Source organism: Sphaerodactylus townsendi, linkage group LG11 (assembly GCF_021028975.2).
Source record: "Sphaerodactylus townsendi isolate TG3544 linkage group LG11, MPM_Stown_v2.3, whole genome shotgun sequence".
Taxonomy (NCBI): Eukaryota; Metazoa; Chordata; class Lepidosauria; order Squamata; family Sphaerodactylidae; genus Sphaerodactylus; species Sphaerodactylus townsendi.
Window position 1 is genome coordinate 58,369,456 of NC_059435.1, and position 14,473 is coordinate 58,383,928.

The window sequence follows — 14,473 nt, forward strand, 5'->3', positions numbered from 1 at the left end:
TAAATTGCTGAAGTGCTTGTGCATATTCTCGGGGGGGGGGGGGGGGGGGAAGGGAATGTTTCATGCATTACGCAGAAGTACAACCAAGTACACACTCCAAATATGCACTCAATCAAGAACTGCAGTCACTCACAGTTTCCTAATGACAGTTTTCTAATGGGTACACTTAGTCTTTACATTTTTACCCTAGCCTTCAGCAACATATTGGTAACATACCTTTATTTCAGGGGTCCCCAGCTCAGTGCCTGGGGTGCGGTAGTGCCTGCCAGCACCTTTTCTTCTGCCCACCAGGTGTTTTTAAGAAGTGGGTTGGTCCAGGCAGGGCTTTTACGCAGCAAGGCTTTCGATTAGCTGTACACATTTTTTAACAATATGTAGCTTTTTAAAAATATGCAACAGCTGATACCACAGCACATGGATCTACGTTGTGTTACTGAAGGGAAGCTGTGGCAATCATTTCATGAGGCTCCACCTCTCGAAGCAGCCATCTTGTGGCAACCATTTTGTAGCTGCGCCCTCCATGCCATATCAGAATTCCAAATGTGCCCGCAGGCTCAGAAAAGTTGGGTATTTATCAATTGATACCCTGTTTTTTCTCCCCAATGGGGGCTCAACGGAACTTACAATCTCTCTCCTCAATTTTATCCTCACAACCACCATCCTATGAGGTAATTATAATGAGAGTGTGACCCCCACCCAGCAGGTTTCCATGGCAGAGAGGGAAATTCAGACCTGGGTCTTGCAGATTTGACACTAATCAAGACATCGTATATCACTCTCTTCCCCTCCCACCTTCAACTTTACACTCACAATAACTTTGGCAATGTGGGTCTGATCCAAAGGACAGCCTGTGAGCTTCATGACCAAGCATCAGAACCTGGGTCTGCCCAGTCTAAGTACTGTTGCACAACACTGTCTCTCATAGGTTTGTGGTACTATTTTTTTTCAAAAGTGCTATGTGAAGCACTTTCACACATGCAAGAATCATGTGCTTTCAATCCACTTTCACAATTGTTTGCAAGCAGATTTTGCCATTTCACTCAGTAAAATCCAGCTGCAAAATGCATTGAACATGGATTGAAAGTACATTATTCTGCAAGTGCGAAAGTGCCCAGGTGCAGGCCACTTTACAGCAGCAAAGCATTTTCAGCAATGTATTCATTTCACAGCAATGCTGCACCTTCTTTTCTAGTAAGGGATCTTGAACCACCTTCCAGAAGGAGGTTCGAGAAAGTCGGAGCCAAAGAGCCCTCTTAGGTCTACAAGAAGCCATGTTGAGTTGAAACTCATGAAAGGGCTCATGACCACATTCCTGGGCTCATGACCACATATAGAGCAAGTCCTATATTGCCTTGTGTGTCATTCACTAATCCTGGGGCGGCGGCAGCACAGACACTGCCTTTCGGAGCAAACCAATCCCCTAGGAAAGTAATCTCCACACGAGTCCAACTGCAGAACAGATGGGCTTTGTGCAACTGTTGGACGACACTAAAAATCAAATCAGTATTATCAACTTGTTTATCGCTTTATAGTGAATTGGGCTAAACCCACATCAAGCAGCAGAATTAGGTATTAGCCTAAAAAATGGCACTCAGCTCATCCTCAGGCACCTGCCCTTAAGTTGAACTGATTGACAGCCACTTGTGTGAAACACAGAAGGGGGCGGAAATGCAAGGTGAAGTCGTGACAGCAATCGAGGCAAAGACACAGACATCAGGGTAAAAGAACATGCACGTAAACCTGTTTGAAAACAATGCACAATGCCGGTCTACAACGGTTATACTCGAGTGCAGTGGGGAAAGGAAGAGAGGAGGGGGAGCACACCAACAGGTCAAAACATGTGCTGCAGTTACCACACCACTGTATTTGTCATATTTCCCATGAGTAACACCAAACGCAACCTCGCCTTTTTCAAGCATTTCTATCAGCAGCTTTGGGTGGAGTAAGCACAGCTCCAAAGGACGTGGAAAGAAGGCTTAACCCTTTATCACGACAGGCAGACAGAAGGGACTTCAAATGTTGGCTGCTGGGAGTATCAAGGCTTAAAACTTTATTCACGTCTCCAAATTCCAGTGTAAGCTAAAAGGGGGGAGGGGGGGAGAGACCTCCTTTGCTAAGGAATATTTTAAACTACATTTTAAATTTGATAAACCTTTCTACGTTTGCAAAATTTTAAGGAACTGTTTGCAGGTTGCTTACTTCCAGGAATGGGGCTTACTCACTCTTGACATTAACCTACATGGCTGAGGGGTGGGGGTGACTATTTGGAACAAGAGGTTAGCAATAGGTCTTGCCCTGTCACAATAGGAATTACTCCCAAATTAGAACCCTGTTAAACTGAAAGGGGGAGGGGGGAGACATGCAGTAAATTCCAGACCATCTTGAGATGAATTCATGTATGTTCAGATAAATACATCTAACTGTAACATGCCTCTGAAACCAGCCATTGATCTGGGCAAAATAGTAAAAATTGTAAGAGCTAAAACTACCAGACAATATCCACACAGCCAGTGGCATCCCATGAGAAAACGGAACCCGGGGCAAGCCCTGAAATTGCACTTCCCCCCAAAACTGCACCCCCAGATGAGGCGGTGGGCCACGACGAGCGAGGCAGTGGACGAGGAGGCTGGTGCGTGGGAGTGCAAGGGGAAGGGGTGGCCAAAAGCTCCTCCCATATGACTTGAGACATGGCATCTGAATTGCAAGACCCCCCTGCCCCACAAGATACGACCCAGCGCACAGTCCAAAAACCCCACAACAGCCAGCTAGTTCCCACTGTGAAAACCTTCAACAATATACTGAGAAAGTACTTTCTGTTCCCTTCGATGGATACTATGCTTCTCATCCATTCTGTGTCTGGTGAGTTAGAAGTAGCGAAGTGTAGTTTCCCCCTGGGTATAGAAGTTTTCCTACAACTGCTCTAACATTAGAAACTACGCGGACTCTCTCTCATCTCTTTTTTACTTCCTAGCTGAGTTCAGAAGTACAATACTAATATTCTGCTTCTCTGGGTGACCAGGAAAGCAATGTCATGAAGGAGGGAGGGAATCAAGCAAGCACAAAATGGTGCAAACTGATATTTGGGAAAACATCAAGAGTTCCAACATACTTGAGAGCTCAAAGTTTTTCTCCAGGGAAAAGAGTAATGTTTAATTATAGATGCCTTCCAAAAATGGCTAACCAAACATTTAAGAAGATTATGCAACAGAACCAAGACAGTGTAATAGAATGTTGGACTACTAGGATCTGCGAGATAACCCCTGTGCAAGTATTAGGTCATTATTGACTCATGGAATGACATCACAACGTTTACTAGGCAGACTATGTGTCCGGGATGGTTTGCAGTCACCCCCATTTACCCTCAGCAAGCTGGGTACTCATTTTACCAATCTCAGAAGGATAGAAGGCTGGGTCAACTCTGAGCCACCTACTAGAAATTGATTTCTGTTGGGATCGATCTCAGATTGTGAACTGAGCTTTGAGTGCAGTACTGTAACTTACCTGGAGATCTAGGTTCAAATCCCCAGTGTGTCATGGAGGTTTGCTGGGTGACCTTGGACCAGTCACTCATGAGCTGCCTGACCTACCTCACAGTGTTGTTTCAATGATAAAACAGAGCAGAGCAGAATGATGTAGGCTGTTTTGGGTCCCCAGCAGTGAGAAGGCAGAATAAAAATGAAGCATATTAGACATTAGCAGCCTGCCACCTTGTATTTATGGGTCGAAGTGGCATTTAAACTGCATGTTTAAACTGCATTTTATTCACACAGAAGAGTTTTTAAGAGTCGCAGGGAAGACGCCTGTGGTAAGGACAACTGATAACCGGTCTTATCCCAAGAGCTTAAGATGAATAACAGCAATTATATCCCCCCAAAAAGTTCCCGTTTCTAACCCTACCACTTAGCATTGTGCAGAACTTTCCTTCGGTGCTTCTCAGTTACCCAACCACCACCACCAGGGAGACTCGCATTGCAGATGAAACCCCCCCGAAATAGGGGCTGCCTTGGAACTTTGGTATGAATTTGAAATTTGGACCAGGGACTGTGTTCCTCATGCTCAGAAGCAAACACAATTCCGCTAGCAGTTCCTCTTTTGGATATTACCAGCAGGACAGTCACCAGTTGATAAGTTCTTTCCACTGTCCTGAAAGCTAGACAGTCTGCAACACTGTAAGTCACCCACAGTAATGGAATATATTGTACAGTTCTTAGTTTTCCAGTGTCTAATAGAGAACCCAAGAAGCCCTGTGGCATAGAGTGGTAAGCTGCAGTACTGCAGTGCACGCTCTGCTCGTGACCTGAGTTCGATTCTGACAGAAGTCAAGTTGAGGTAGGCAGTTTAAGGATGACTCAGCCTTCCATCCCTCCAAGTTTAGTAAAATGAGTGCCCAGCTTGCTGAGGGTAAAGTGCACATGATTGGGGAAGGAAATGGCAAACCACCCCATAAACACAGTCTGCTTAGTAAACGTTGAAATGTGACATCAGTCATGGGTCAGTAATGACTTGGAGACTGCCCTGGGGACTACATTTATCTTTCGTGGAAAATCCACATAGAGCATGTTATGAAGTGTTATTGTGTTAATTACATTTTGGTTATTGATATTTTTTATATTTGAAATATTGTTTATTGTTGTTGTAGCCCGATATATGATTATTGTTGCTATGTTTATTAATGTTGTATTGTTATATCATGATTACTGATGTTTTGATATCCTTTAACACTGCTTATTGTTGCTTGTATCGGGTTTGTTATACACTGCCCTGAGCCCTTTGAGGGAGGACAGCCTATAAATTAAATTACCAAACCATACAATTTTAGTGAAAAAACATGTCCACTCAAGGAATGAATACGATCTGTCTGCTCTTCCCCACTATAGGATAATAGGACAACATATGCATTCTTGTCCACTTTAGAAGGGGGGAAATACTCTGAAGCCAAGCACTATCTGAAACTTTTGGCTACTTTAGAGGAAAACTTGCTGTGCATGAAGATAGTTTTGACAAACTGCACAGGCATCAGGTGCGAGGGGGTTATTTTAGATAGGAGAAAGAACATTCAGGGATGGCCCATCTCCTGCTTAAAGAGAGAAGAGACACAAGGAAATATCAGAGCTCAGTTGAAAGGAACGATACCTGGGGAAGACAGAATGTGAAGAACTAAGCTGCAGGGAAGGGACGGATCCACTGTTACTGCTAAAAATGAATTCCTATCCCATCACATTTAGTTCACCCCTGATCCTTAACAAGGAACCAGGTTACAAAGCTAAAGATAATTGAGAAATATGTCAAGTGTCAACAGTACAGGCAGCAATCAAATGGCCATGTTTTTTCTCCAGAATGCAGGAGAGCACAGCAGAAGAAATATAGGAGACAATTAATAAAGAACTCTGCATGCAGACACTTAAAGAGATAATTAAAGCAGAAGGCAAGGTCGGTGTGCAAAAATTATTTGGGAACAAGGTGTGCTAAAGCACAGATCTGAAGTTAGGCAAGCACATCGAGTATTCAACAGGTTTCACGCTGCTTTTATCTAGGTAAAAATGATGTGACTTTTAATACCCACACACCCCACAGAAGAGAAGGTGTATGTCAAAAGGGCAATGGAGAACTGTGCATAAACTGCAGCTGTAAAAATCATTTTGAAAGCAAGTATAAAAAGTGGGATCACATCACGAAGTGGGATTGTGGTGAGGCTGGGGTGGGGTGGGGGGGGGAAGGAAGTACCAGGACTAATTTTTAAAAGAGTCCTTTCCTAACTAATTATAATATCCACATGCTAGATTCTCTATCACTACAAGCCGGAGCCATTGCGATAAAATGCTTTAATCATGAAAAAGTAGGCTCATCCACTGGGGAGGGGCAGCCATGCACACTAAAACATTACGGTTTCCTTTTATTGACTATATACCTGTGGTTCAGTTCTCCTAAACGCGGATCATTTTAGGAATCTAATATCACTACAGCGTCAAGCCGGGAACCCAATTCATTTAGTCTCGGCAAAAATTACATGCCAAACATTAAATAAACAACGTCCACGGGGAATTCACTGACATTATTAAATTACATGAAGTCATCTGGAGGGTGCGTGCGCATGCAGGAGGGTTTTTTTCCTGCCCTCCCTTTCCCTCCTCAAACATACATTTTTAAGATTGCTTCACGCTGCTACCTTACCGAGCTGAGCAATTCCCCACAATTCACTTCAGAACCTTTCACAACAGCTGGGTTGATCTATAAGCCTCCTGCCAGCCTTGGGGGGGGGGGGACCCCCAAAGCACCCCAGACCAACGTAAAGGTGTCTGTTTCCAACTGGAACACGGATCTTTCGAACATCAGGGTTTTTTAAGAACATACACGTATAAACAACTTCTGGCCATATTTTAGGTTTGCCAGATTCCAAAATGGGAAGCTACACACAGAGAGAAAAGCAGAGAACCAAATTCGCCCTAAAGCAGAGAAATGCCCAACGCCTTTCTTAAAGCCATGCACCATTTCTCACCACCACTACTACATGCCCACCCCCCACCGCACCCCCACGCCTCTGTACATACAACAAAACACAGGGAGGTCTGTACAGTGCATGACCATGAATTACTACAAAGACACACCCTCCGCTCTCCACTGACCAAATAGTTACCCCTCCCGTCCCCAGCCACCCTTCACAAAACAGAAGCTGAGCTGGAACTGGCCGAAGGAAGGGTGGAGGGGAAGAGGGGGGGGGGGAGGAAGAGGAAAACTCCTTTGGTTCAAAAGTTTAAAAGGGAAAAGGAGAGATGGTGGAAGGGAGGCGAGGGAAAGCAGGGCGAGATGCCACCCAGCCGAGGCTGCAGGCGATGCAACCGAGCAGTCGGTGCTTCTTGCAACAGTCGTTGCCCACTTCCTGCACGAGCCAGAGAGGCTGGCTTTTCCTTTCTCCATTAAAGCAAGGGAGGAAGGAAAGGGAGCTCCCGGTTCCCTCCAGAAGGCGCATCAGCAGCCGGCCAGGCTGGGCTCTTCGTACCTGGATGTAGTTGTTCTCGCAGTAGTCGGCGACCCTGGTGAGGTTCTGGTAGCTCTCGAGCAAAGCCCGCTTGCCAGAAGGGATTTCCTCTTCTAGTAACATCTGCAGCTCTGCCATTTTCCACCCCTCCTCATCGCTTCCTCTTGCATTAAAGAGACAGCGGGAGCGCCACAAGCTCCCCAACCCGCCTGGTATTGTGGGATTCCTCCTCGCCTCGCTTGCGCGAGACAGACTTTGGCTTTTCTCCTCCCCACCGCCGCCCGTTCGGTGGGAAAGCGCCGCCGCGAAGCTTGCTGGGAGTTGTAGTCCTAACCCCTTCCTGCCTCGGAAACTCAGCGGTCCCTGCGCTTTGAGCACGCGCGGATGTGGCTGTGCGGGCAGACGCGGAAAAGTTGCCCCAGGGTTTCCCGGCTGAAGGGAGAAAGGCGGGTTCTGTACAGTATTCGGTTTTGACTCAGGGATTTCAGGCTGAAGGGAGAAAGGCGGATTCTGTACAGTATACATTTTTGACCCCGGGATTTCATGCTGAAGGGAGAAAGGTGGGTTCTGTACAGTATTCGTTTTTGACCCAGGTAAATCCAGTTACATTGTGAGTCCCCCCCACCCCGCACCCATCAAATCTGACAAAATCGAAGCACTCCCAGACAACACACACAAACACCACATAGGACACTTCAAATTATGTTACTATTGCCGCTTAATGTATTTTTTTGTCCTGACAAGAGTTTTGCACCACTGGGATTCATTGTGGAATACACAACTTTTCAGCCAACAGCCAGCTATTGTTTTAATCTAAAAGGACGCAGGAGCAGCAAGCTTGAATATAAGACAAGCTGGAAATAGATGCATGCCTTGTAAATTGCTTGCACAGTTTTCAGCTGCTTCATCTAACTAGTTTAAATATATAAATAGTTCCTGGTTAACCATGGAAACAAACTATTTGTGCTGTGGTGTTCTCACAACATATAGTTACAACCATTGAAGCGTGTTTACTTTTTACAAAAGTGACAGCTTGTCTAATATTTTGTGCTATATACACATTGCTATCGTTATTTATTGTTCTAGAATAATTAAGTTCAGGTATATGCAAGTGGGGAGGGAAACGTTTTTAGGAATTTTTAGGAGTTTGATGGAGGGCAGATTTGGGGGTTATTTCCCTCATTTTTTATATACAAATGTGTGCATTCCCCAGATTTTGTCACACTAAAGTTGTACACTCTAAAACTCATGGTCCCATGCCTAAGAACAGAGCAGCAAGCCAAGGCCACCCATGAACAATGCAGGAGTGGCTGTGAATTTGCTGGAATAAAGAGGCTATCCGCCTTGTTCTTCTTCTCTGTGGTTGTACTTGTTACCCTGCTCCCCTTGGTCTTCTCTGTGTGTTTTATGCTCCCTTTCATCAACTGGTCGTTGTCATCTGCTCTGTATATTTGTCTTCTCTGTGCGTATGCGAGTTTGTGGTTCAATTTTCCTTCTTTGTGTGTGTTTGTGTGAGTGAATGTGTATGTGTCTTTGGTAGGGTTGCCAACCATTAGGTGGGGGCTGGAGATCTGGTCTTTAGATTACAGATATCAGTTCCCCTGGAGAAAATGGCTTCTTTTGAGGTGGTTTGCATTATACACTGCTGAGGTGGTTTGCCTCCCCAAATCCCACCCTCTTCAGGCTTCAACCTTAAATCTCCAGGAATTCCCCAACCCAGAGTTGGCAACCTTAGTCATTTCAAAGTTGGCATCTGAACTCTACCCACCTCTAATAGTGCAATCCTGAACAGAACAGAATCTCAGTCCATTGAAGTCAATAGGCTTAGAAGGGTGTGACTCTACTGAGAGTTGCATGGTAATTGCCCCTCGATTTTCTTCAGTGAGTGGCTGAATGTTGCTCGCAACCTACTGATATCCGAAATGGTGCTTCTGGTTCTGGGATTGTAACCTTTACAACGGTACATTATGATCTATGCTAGATATAATCACCAGGTTTTTTGCCATTAGCACTAATTGGCATTCTCGCTGGTGACTTCTGCAAAAGCCAAGGATTCTGGGAGTGCCTTGACTGAATGTCCTGTCACATCCCTTTGATGTTTCTTCCACATGAAAATCAATCAGCATGGAGCCATAAGCAAAGCAGATGGTGAGGTTTCGTAATCAAGGCTGCCATTCGGAAATGCATCGTGCCAGGCTCCAGCTATGGAGTCACAGTCCTAATAATATGAAAAAGGAGTATTTGGAAGGAAAAGAATATGGCTTTGTCACAAATTTCTGTGATTTTGTTCTCAAGATTCTAGAGGGTTTTCAATATTTTCTCTAATCCCTTCAGTATTCTGCCCCTTCACAACTGTGAAGAAATGTCTAGACCAGTAGCTACTGTGTATTCAGAGTGCCTCTAAATTATTTTGCTCCAGACTAATGGGATATATTTAGTCTCATGCTTCAACTGCAAGTGACTTTGTAGCATGCAGCAGGACTGGCCTCATAGTAAATATGCATAGAATTGGATTTTTGGTGTGGTCTGAACACCTTGTTTCTTTAAATTATTTATTAGGCACCTTTCTATAGTTCAGAACTCAAGGTTGCTTACAATGTAAACAGAACATAAAACACAAAAGTATGTAAAACACCTAAAAGGCCGCAAATTAAAATCACAATTTAAAACTGCTGAAACGCAAAATGCTGTCCTGAACAAAACCATCTTCAGCCGCTGCTTAAAGAGCAAGAGTGGAGGGCCAGGTCCACTTCCCTGGGGAGATTGTTCCATAATTGTGGGGCTGCCACTGATAAGGCCTTATCTCATGTACCCACCAGACAAGTTTCTTTGGTTGACGCCACTTTGTATAGCTTAAGTCATTTTTGTATGGCATAATTGATAGAGCAATACCATTTTGTTTATAAAGAATAAGAACCAAAGGTTGTGTTTCACTACAACTATATTCATGCTGGCAAACTGCCACCTGGGTTCACGTTCCTTATGCTTGGAACTTGTAGCACAACAAATAAAATCAAGTGGTACTGGTTGATAGGGAAAGACTGGCTATTCAACTTATCAGTGGACTATTCCCCTATATGACCAATATACTCTGTTCCACAGAAAGATGAGAGTTCCTGCAGTTGAGAAAGTTGAGAAAGTTGTATACTTCCGCATTAGAATATAGTTCTGAACAAATATGAGAATTATTCATTTTTACGCACTGCCTTTTTTGTTTGGCAGTTGTAAGTAGTTTTTGTTTTTTGTTTGGCTGTTGTGGGTAGTTTTTGCTCCTAACATTTTGCCTGCATCTATGGCTGGCATCTTCAAAAGCATATCAAGGCAAGATGCCATAGAGAGAAGCACATCTTACCATGACATGCCTCTGAGGATGCCAGCAATAAATGTGGACAAACCATGAGGAGTAAAAACTATGGAGGAAATTGAGACTGGGATTATTATAGGCGGAATGGGATGTTATATTCACCGCCATCTGTGAATGTATTTTAGATTTGGATACTCTAATTTATTATAAGGTTCTATTCTACTTAGTGTTTTCATTGTTTGTAAGCCACCCCCAGCCTGGCTGTGGTCAGGGATGGACGGGATATAAATATAATATAATAAATAAAATAAATACCAGAGTACAGTCACACAGCCCAAAAAACTCACAACAGCCCGTTGATTCTGGCCATGAAAGCCTATGACAATGCATATTTTCTGTTCGTTTTAATTCACAAAGTAGGTTATATCTTGAACCACTTAACCCCAACCCTTTAAATCAGCCCCAGGACCCTATGAAAGGTCCCCTGACCCTGCCTGTTTTTCATTCCTCCGCTTTTCTTACAGTTTATAACAATATACATTTTGATGCTAAACGCAGCAGAGGTATGTGACGGCAAGACAACTGAGCATCTCTGTCTCTCTGGCCTTGGGATGGAGAGATCTGCAGCAGCATCCCCTGCTCAGGGTGCCTGGGGAAGAAGAACCCTTCCCCTGACTTCTTCCACTGCCTTGCGAGGCAACACAGCCCACTCTGATTCCCGTTGCTAGGCAGCCCAAAGCATTCTGCAGTCGCAAGAGCAAGCACGCTCAAGCCAGTCACTGCTCGGCAGCTGAAGCGGGTGGGAAGCCCAAAAATAAACACAAGATTGCTGGTCTGAGGAAGAACAAAATAGGAGGAAGGAACAAAAATAAGCTGTGTGGCAGCGCCTCATTATGTAACTGGCCCGTTCTTCCCTTATCAATGAATACTTCAATTGTTTGTCTGCTCTGTACCAATCCCCCAGCGTAGCCTCTTCCCTTTCCCAGCATCTCTCTTCTAGACTTGCTGTTGGGTTGGACTACTTTAGACACCTAACCCTGACACCGCTACAATGTTAGTGCCACTATCTGGTATCCTACTTCTGCTCTGCAGAAGGAAAATGAATTTTAGCTGAGATCTAAGAGCAGAGACTCCCGCCCCCACCCACCCCAACACCAAACTTGTGATGGAAATCATAGTAGCTTTGTCTGCCAGGGAAAGATTTTAATTGAATAAGCAAAATAAAGGGAACATTTGTGCCTAACTTCTCATGCATATGATATTTTCCAGTCACAGCCACCTTGATCTCTGGTGGATGTGACATTACTCAAAATGGCTGTACTTGGGTCACCAGTTGCCAGCCACTAATAAAAAGAATGAAGGATTTTTTGTTGCATAACTTCTTAAGAAAACCTCTGCATTAATTTGTATATTTGAGGCTAGATTTTGGTATTCTGCCATGGCAATTTTCTAACAGTCTTAAAATGTCAGTAATTTTGACCTGACCTGCTACTTCTGCTTTCCAACATACAACACAGCTGATATGGGTTTTTGTCACATGGCAGGAAAATGATGACAGAGTCCTTTACAAGCCCCCAAAACAGCATAAGGTTTTGTCGCTTGTTTAATTCAAAGAACTATCCACTCAGATAGTGCATTTTTAAATAATTTGTGGCAGAATGCTGGGAGATCGAAATTAATCACAAAGTTAATGCTGATCTGATATATCCTCTCAAATTACACTGATGAAACACTTGTAGTGCGTTCCTAAACAAAGTTACATATTTCATTATTTGCTGAAGTCTATGGACTTCAAAGTGTATAACCAGAGGTGGGATCCAGCAGGTTCTCACAGGTTCCCAGGAGTAGGTTACTAATTATTTGTGTGTGCTGAGAGGGGGTTACTAATTGGTGATTTTGCCACGTAATTTTTGCCTTAGTTACTCCCCTCCTCTCAGCAGTAGCGCGCAGAACTTGAAGCAGTCTAGCAGGAGGTGCACCGGCGTGCGTGGCAGCCTGCGTGCATTCGTTTCCCGCCCAAGGACCGGCGCAGTGGGTACGTCCTTGCCACAGCCCCGCCCAGGAATGCCCTGCCCCGGAATGCCCGGCCACGCCCCCATCATGCCCCGCCCAGCCCCATTGGCGCTATGCCACAATTTGAATCCCACCACCATGGGAACCTGTTACTAAAATTTTTGGATCCCACCACTGTGTATAACTCTGCTTAGGATCACACTGTAAGAACTCTGTTGTTGTGTTGTTGTTTTCTGGTTTGTGGGGGCGGGGCAGTATACTGTGTCTGATGAGTTTCTCTGTATCATGATAAGTCTTTGGCTGGGACTGAAAAACACTTTGAATGGGGTACAGCAATGCAGCCTTCTCCTGCACAATGGTTTTCATAAAAATGTAATCGTATCCACACCATTAGATTCACCGAAGATCGTGCAGTTCTTTTTAAACAGCAATGTAGGCCTTATTTGAGATATCCTTAAATAAGATGTCTGAAGAGCAGTCTCCAAATACCTTTGGGAGAAAAGGAACTTCTTTGCCATCAAACCAGAGCAAGGTCATCTGAGAAAAAAGAGGAAGCAGCCGGACACTTTTCCATCATGGCAGAATCCTGGCCCAGCTGAGAGCCCTTTCCCCTGGGTCCTTTTCATTATAGCTCAATTGACATCTGAATTGAGTTTTTAATTGCTTCAAGCCATTTTTCAGAATTCATTTTTGGCTGGCTTTCAGGGAACAATACAATAAATATGCTGGGAATATGTTCCAAGGCTTAAAAGAAAGAAAAAGGGGGGGGGGAGCACAACTAGCTGATTCCGAAAGAATGAATGGTGCGTGTTTGTGTGTGTGCTCGCTGTATAACGAGGACATGCCTTCATGCATGTCAGGACACTTCCCTTTGTTTCAGAAATAGACCTAGCTCCATTTCAATAGTAATCAATCTCAGATCAGCCATTTATTGCTTTTCATAGCACAGTATAAGAGTGAAGAGTGAGCCATAATTAAAGTTAAAAGGGGTTACCACCAGTACTTAAAAGAATGTATGTATGACTCTCTGGGGACCCTCTAATTGTTGCGGTAAAACGAGAGACTTTGCTTCAATCCTCAAACCACATGCTTCATATCAGGGTTTTTTTTTTAAATGCTGAAATACCAGGACCAAATAAACATTCAACATTCCACTAATTCACATTCGAATTCTCTAGAGATTTATTACTCCTTCAAGAAAGCAATATATCCTCATTAGTTTGCTTTTTTGATTATTGAAAGGTTGTTGAATAGCAGCATGACAATCCCTCTCTCATGGAGGAGACTGACCAAAGTTAGGTGGGGCAGGCCTGGAGGTCACTCAGAATGATAACTAATCTCAAGTCTACACGTATTGGTTCCCCTGAAAGAAATGTCAGCTTTTGAGGGCAGACTGTATGTTATGACATCCCATGCCACTGTCTCCAGGCATGAGTGCCCCCAGCACTGCTTCTGTCAACCCTGGGAGCTTTTGGGGGTGTGGCCTGGTGAGGGGAGAGTGTCATAAATGTTGTTAGATCATTTTCACTCAAAATTGAAATAATTCCGCTGCAACACTCTACACATTTCCCCATGTCCATGGTAAAGATTATATAGTGTTGTGGATGCTGTGATGTCACTCCTGAGGGAAGTTCTGCAATGTTCTTTCCCTTGCTTTCTTCTGCTTGTTTGCCCATGTCTAAACCTTTAACAATGTTAGAGAGTCTTTACTGTATATGTAAACTGTGACTTAGATCTGATTTCAATGTGATGCTGGTGAACCGAAAACACTTAGCTGTGGGGCTTGATACTCACACAGTGTCTTGTCTTCAACCTGAGCTGCTGTTGTCGTGCAATGCGACGATTTGTGTCTAATTAACTTGCCAGAGGTCTGTAGCCCAGGTGGTTACTGTGCTAGTCTATTAATGTATAGCTGCTTTGCATATCAAACGAGATGTGCAGGTGAGGTGTTTTTTTTGCCTCACCTGGCATCACGTTTAAATCAGACTTTTGCATGAGCTCGATGTCATGCTTTAAATGTGTGATAGCCCATGCTAAGTAGATATATGTGAGTGTAGTTAGCACACCCGTGCAGTATCTGCAAAGGCTGCAGACCTCTGGCATGTAGAACTGTGCACATGCAAACACTTTCTATAGGCCACAACACAGTTTAAATGAGATAGCGAACCTGCCCAAAGCAC

The 14,473-nt window shown here is 44.1% G+C and overlaps 1 protein-coding gene across 9 annotated transcripts in view; it reads right to left on the bottom strand.

Moving 5' to 3' along the window:
• The window catches only part of ABI1 (abl interactor 1), a 242,457-nt gene extending 235,204 nt beyond the window's left edge, over positions 1-7,253 (bottom strand). For 5 of the 9 annotated variants that reach the window (XM_048510989.1, XM_048510985.1, XM_048510992.1 and 2 more), the window contains exon 1: positions 6,998-7,253. In XM_048510989.1, coding sequence (XP_048366946.1) covers positions 6,998-7,114 — 117 coding nt within the window. In that variant the 5' untranslated portion in view covers positions 7,115-7,253. The remainder of the gene's footprint in view (positions 1-6,997) is intronic. The other 4 variants (XM_048510991.1, XM_048510988.1, XM_048510990.1 and 1 more) reach the window with 2 other exon arrangements.
• Between the last annotated feature and the right edge of the window lie 7,220 nt (positions 7,254-14,473).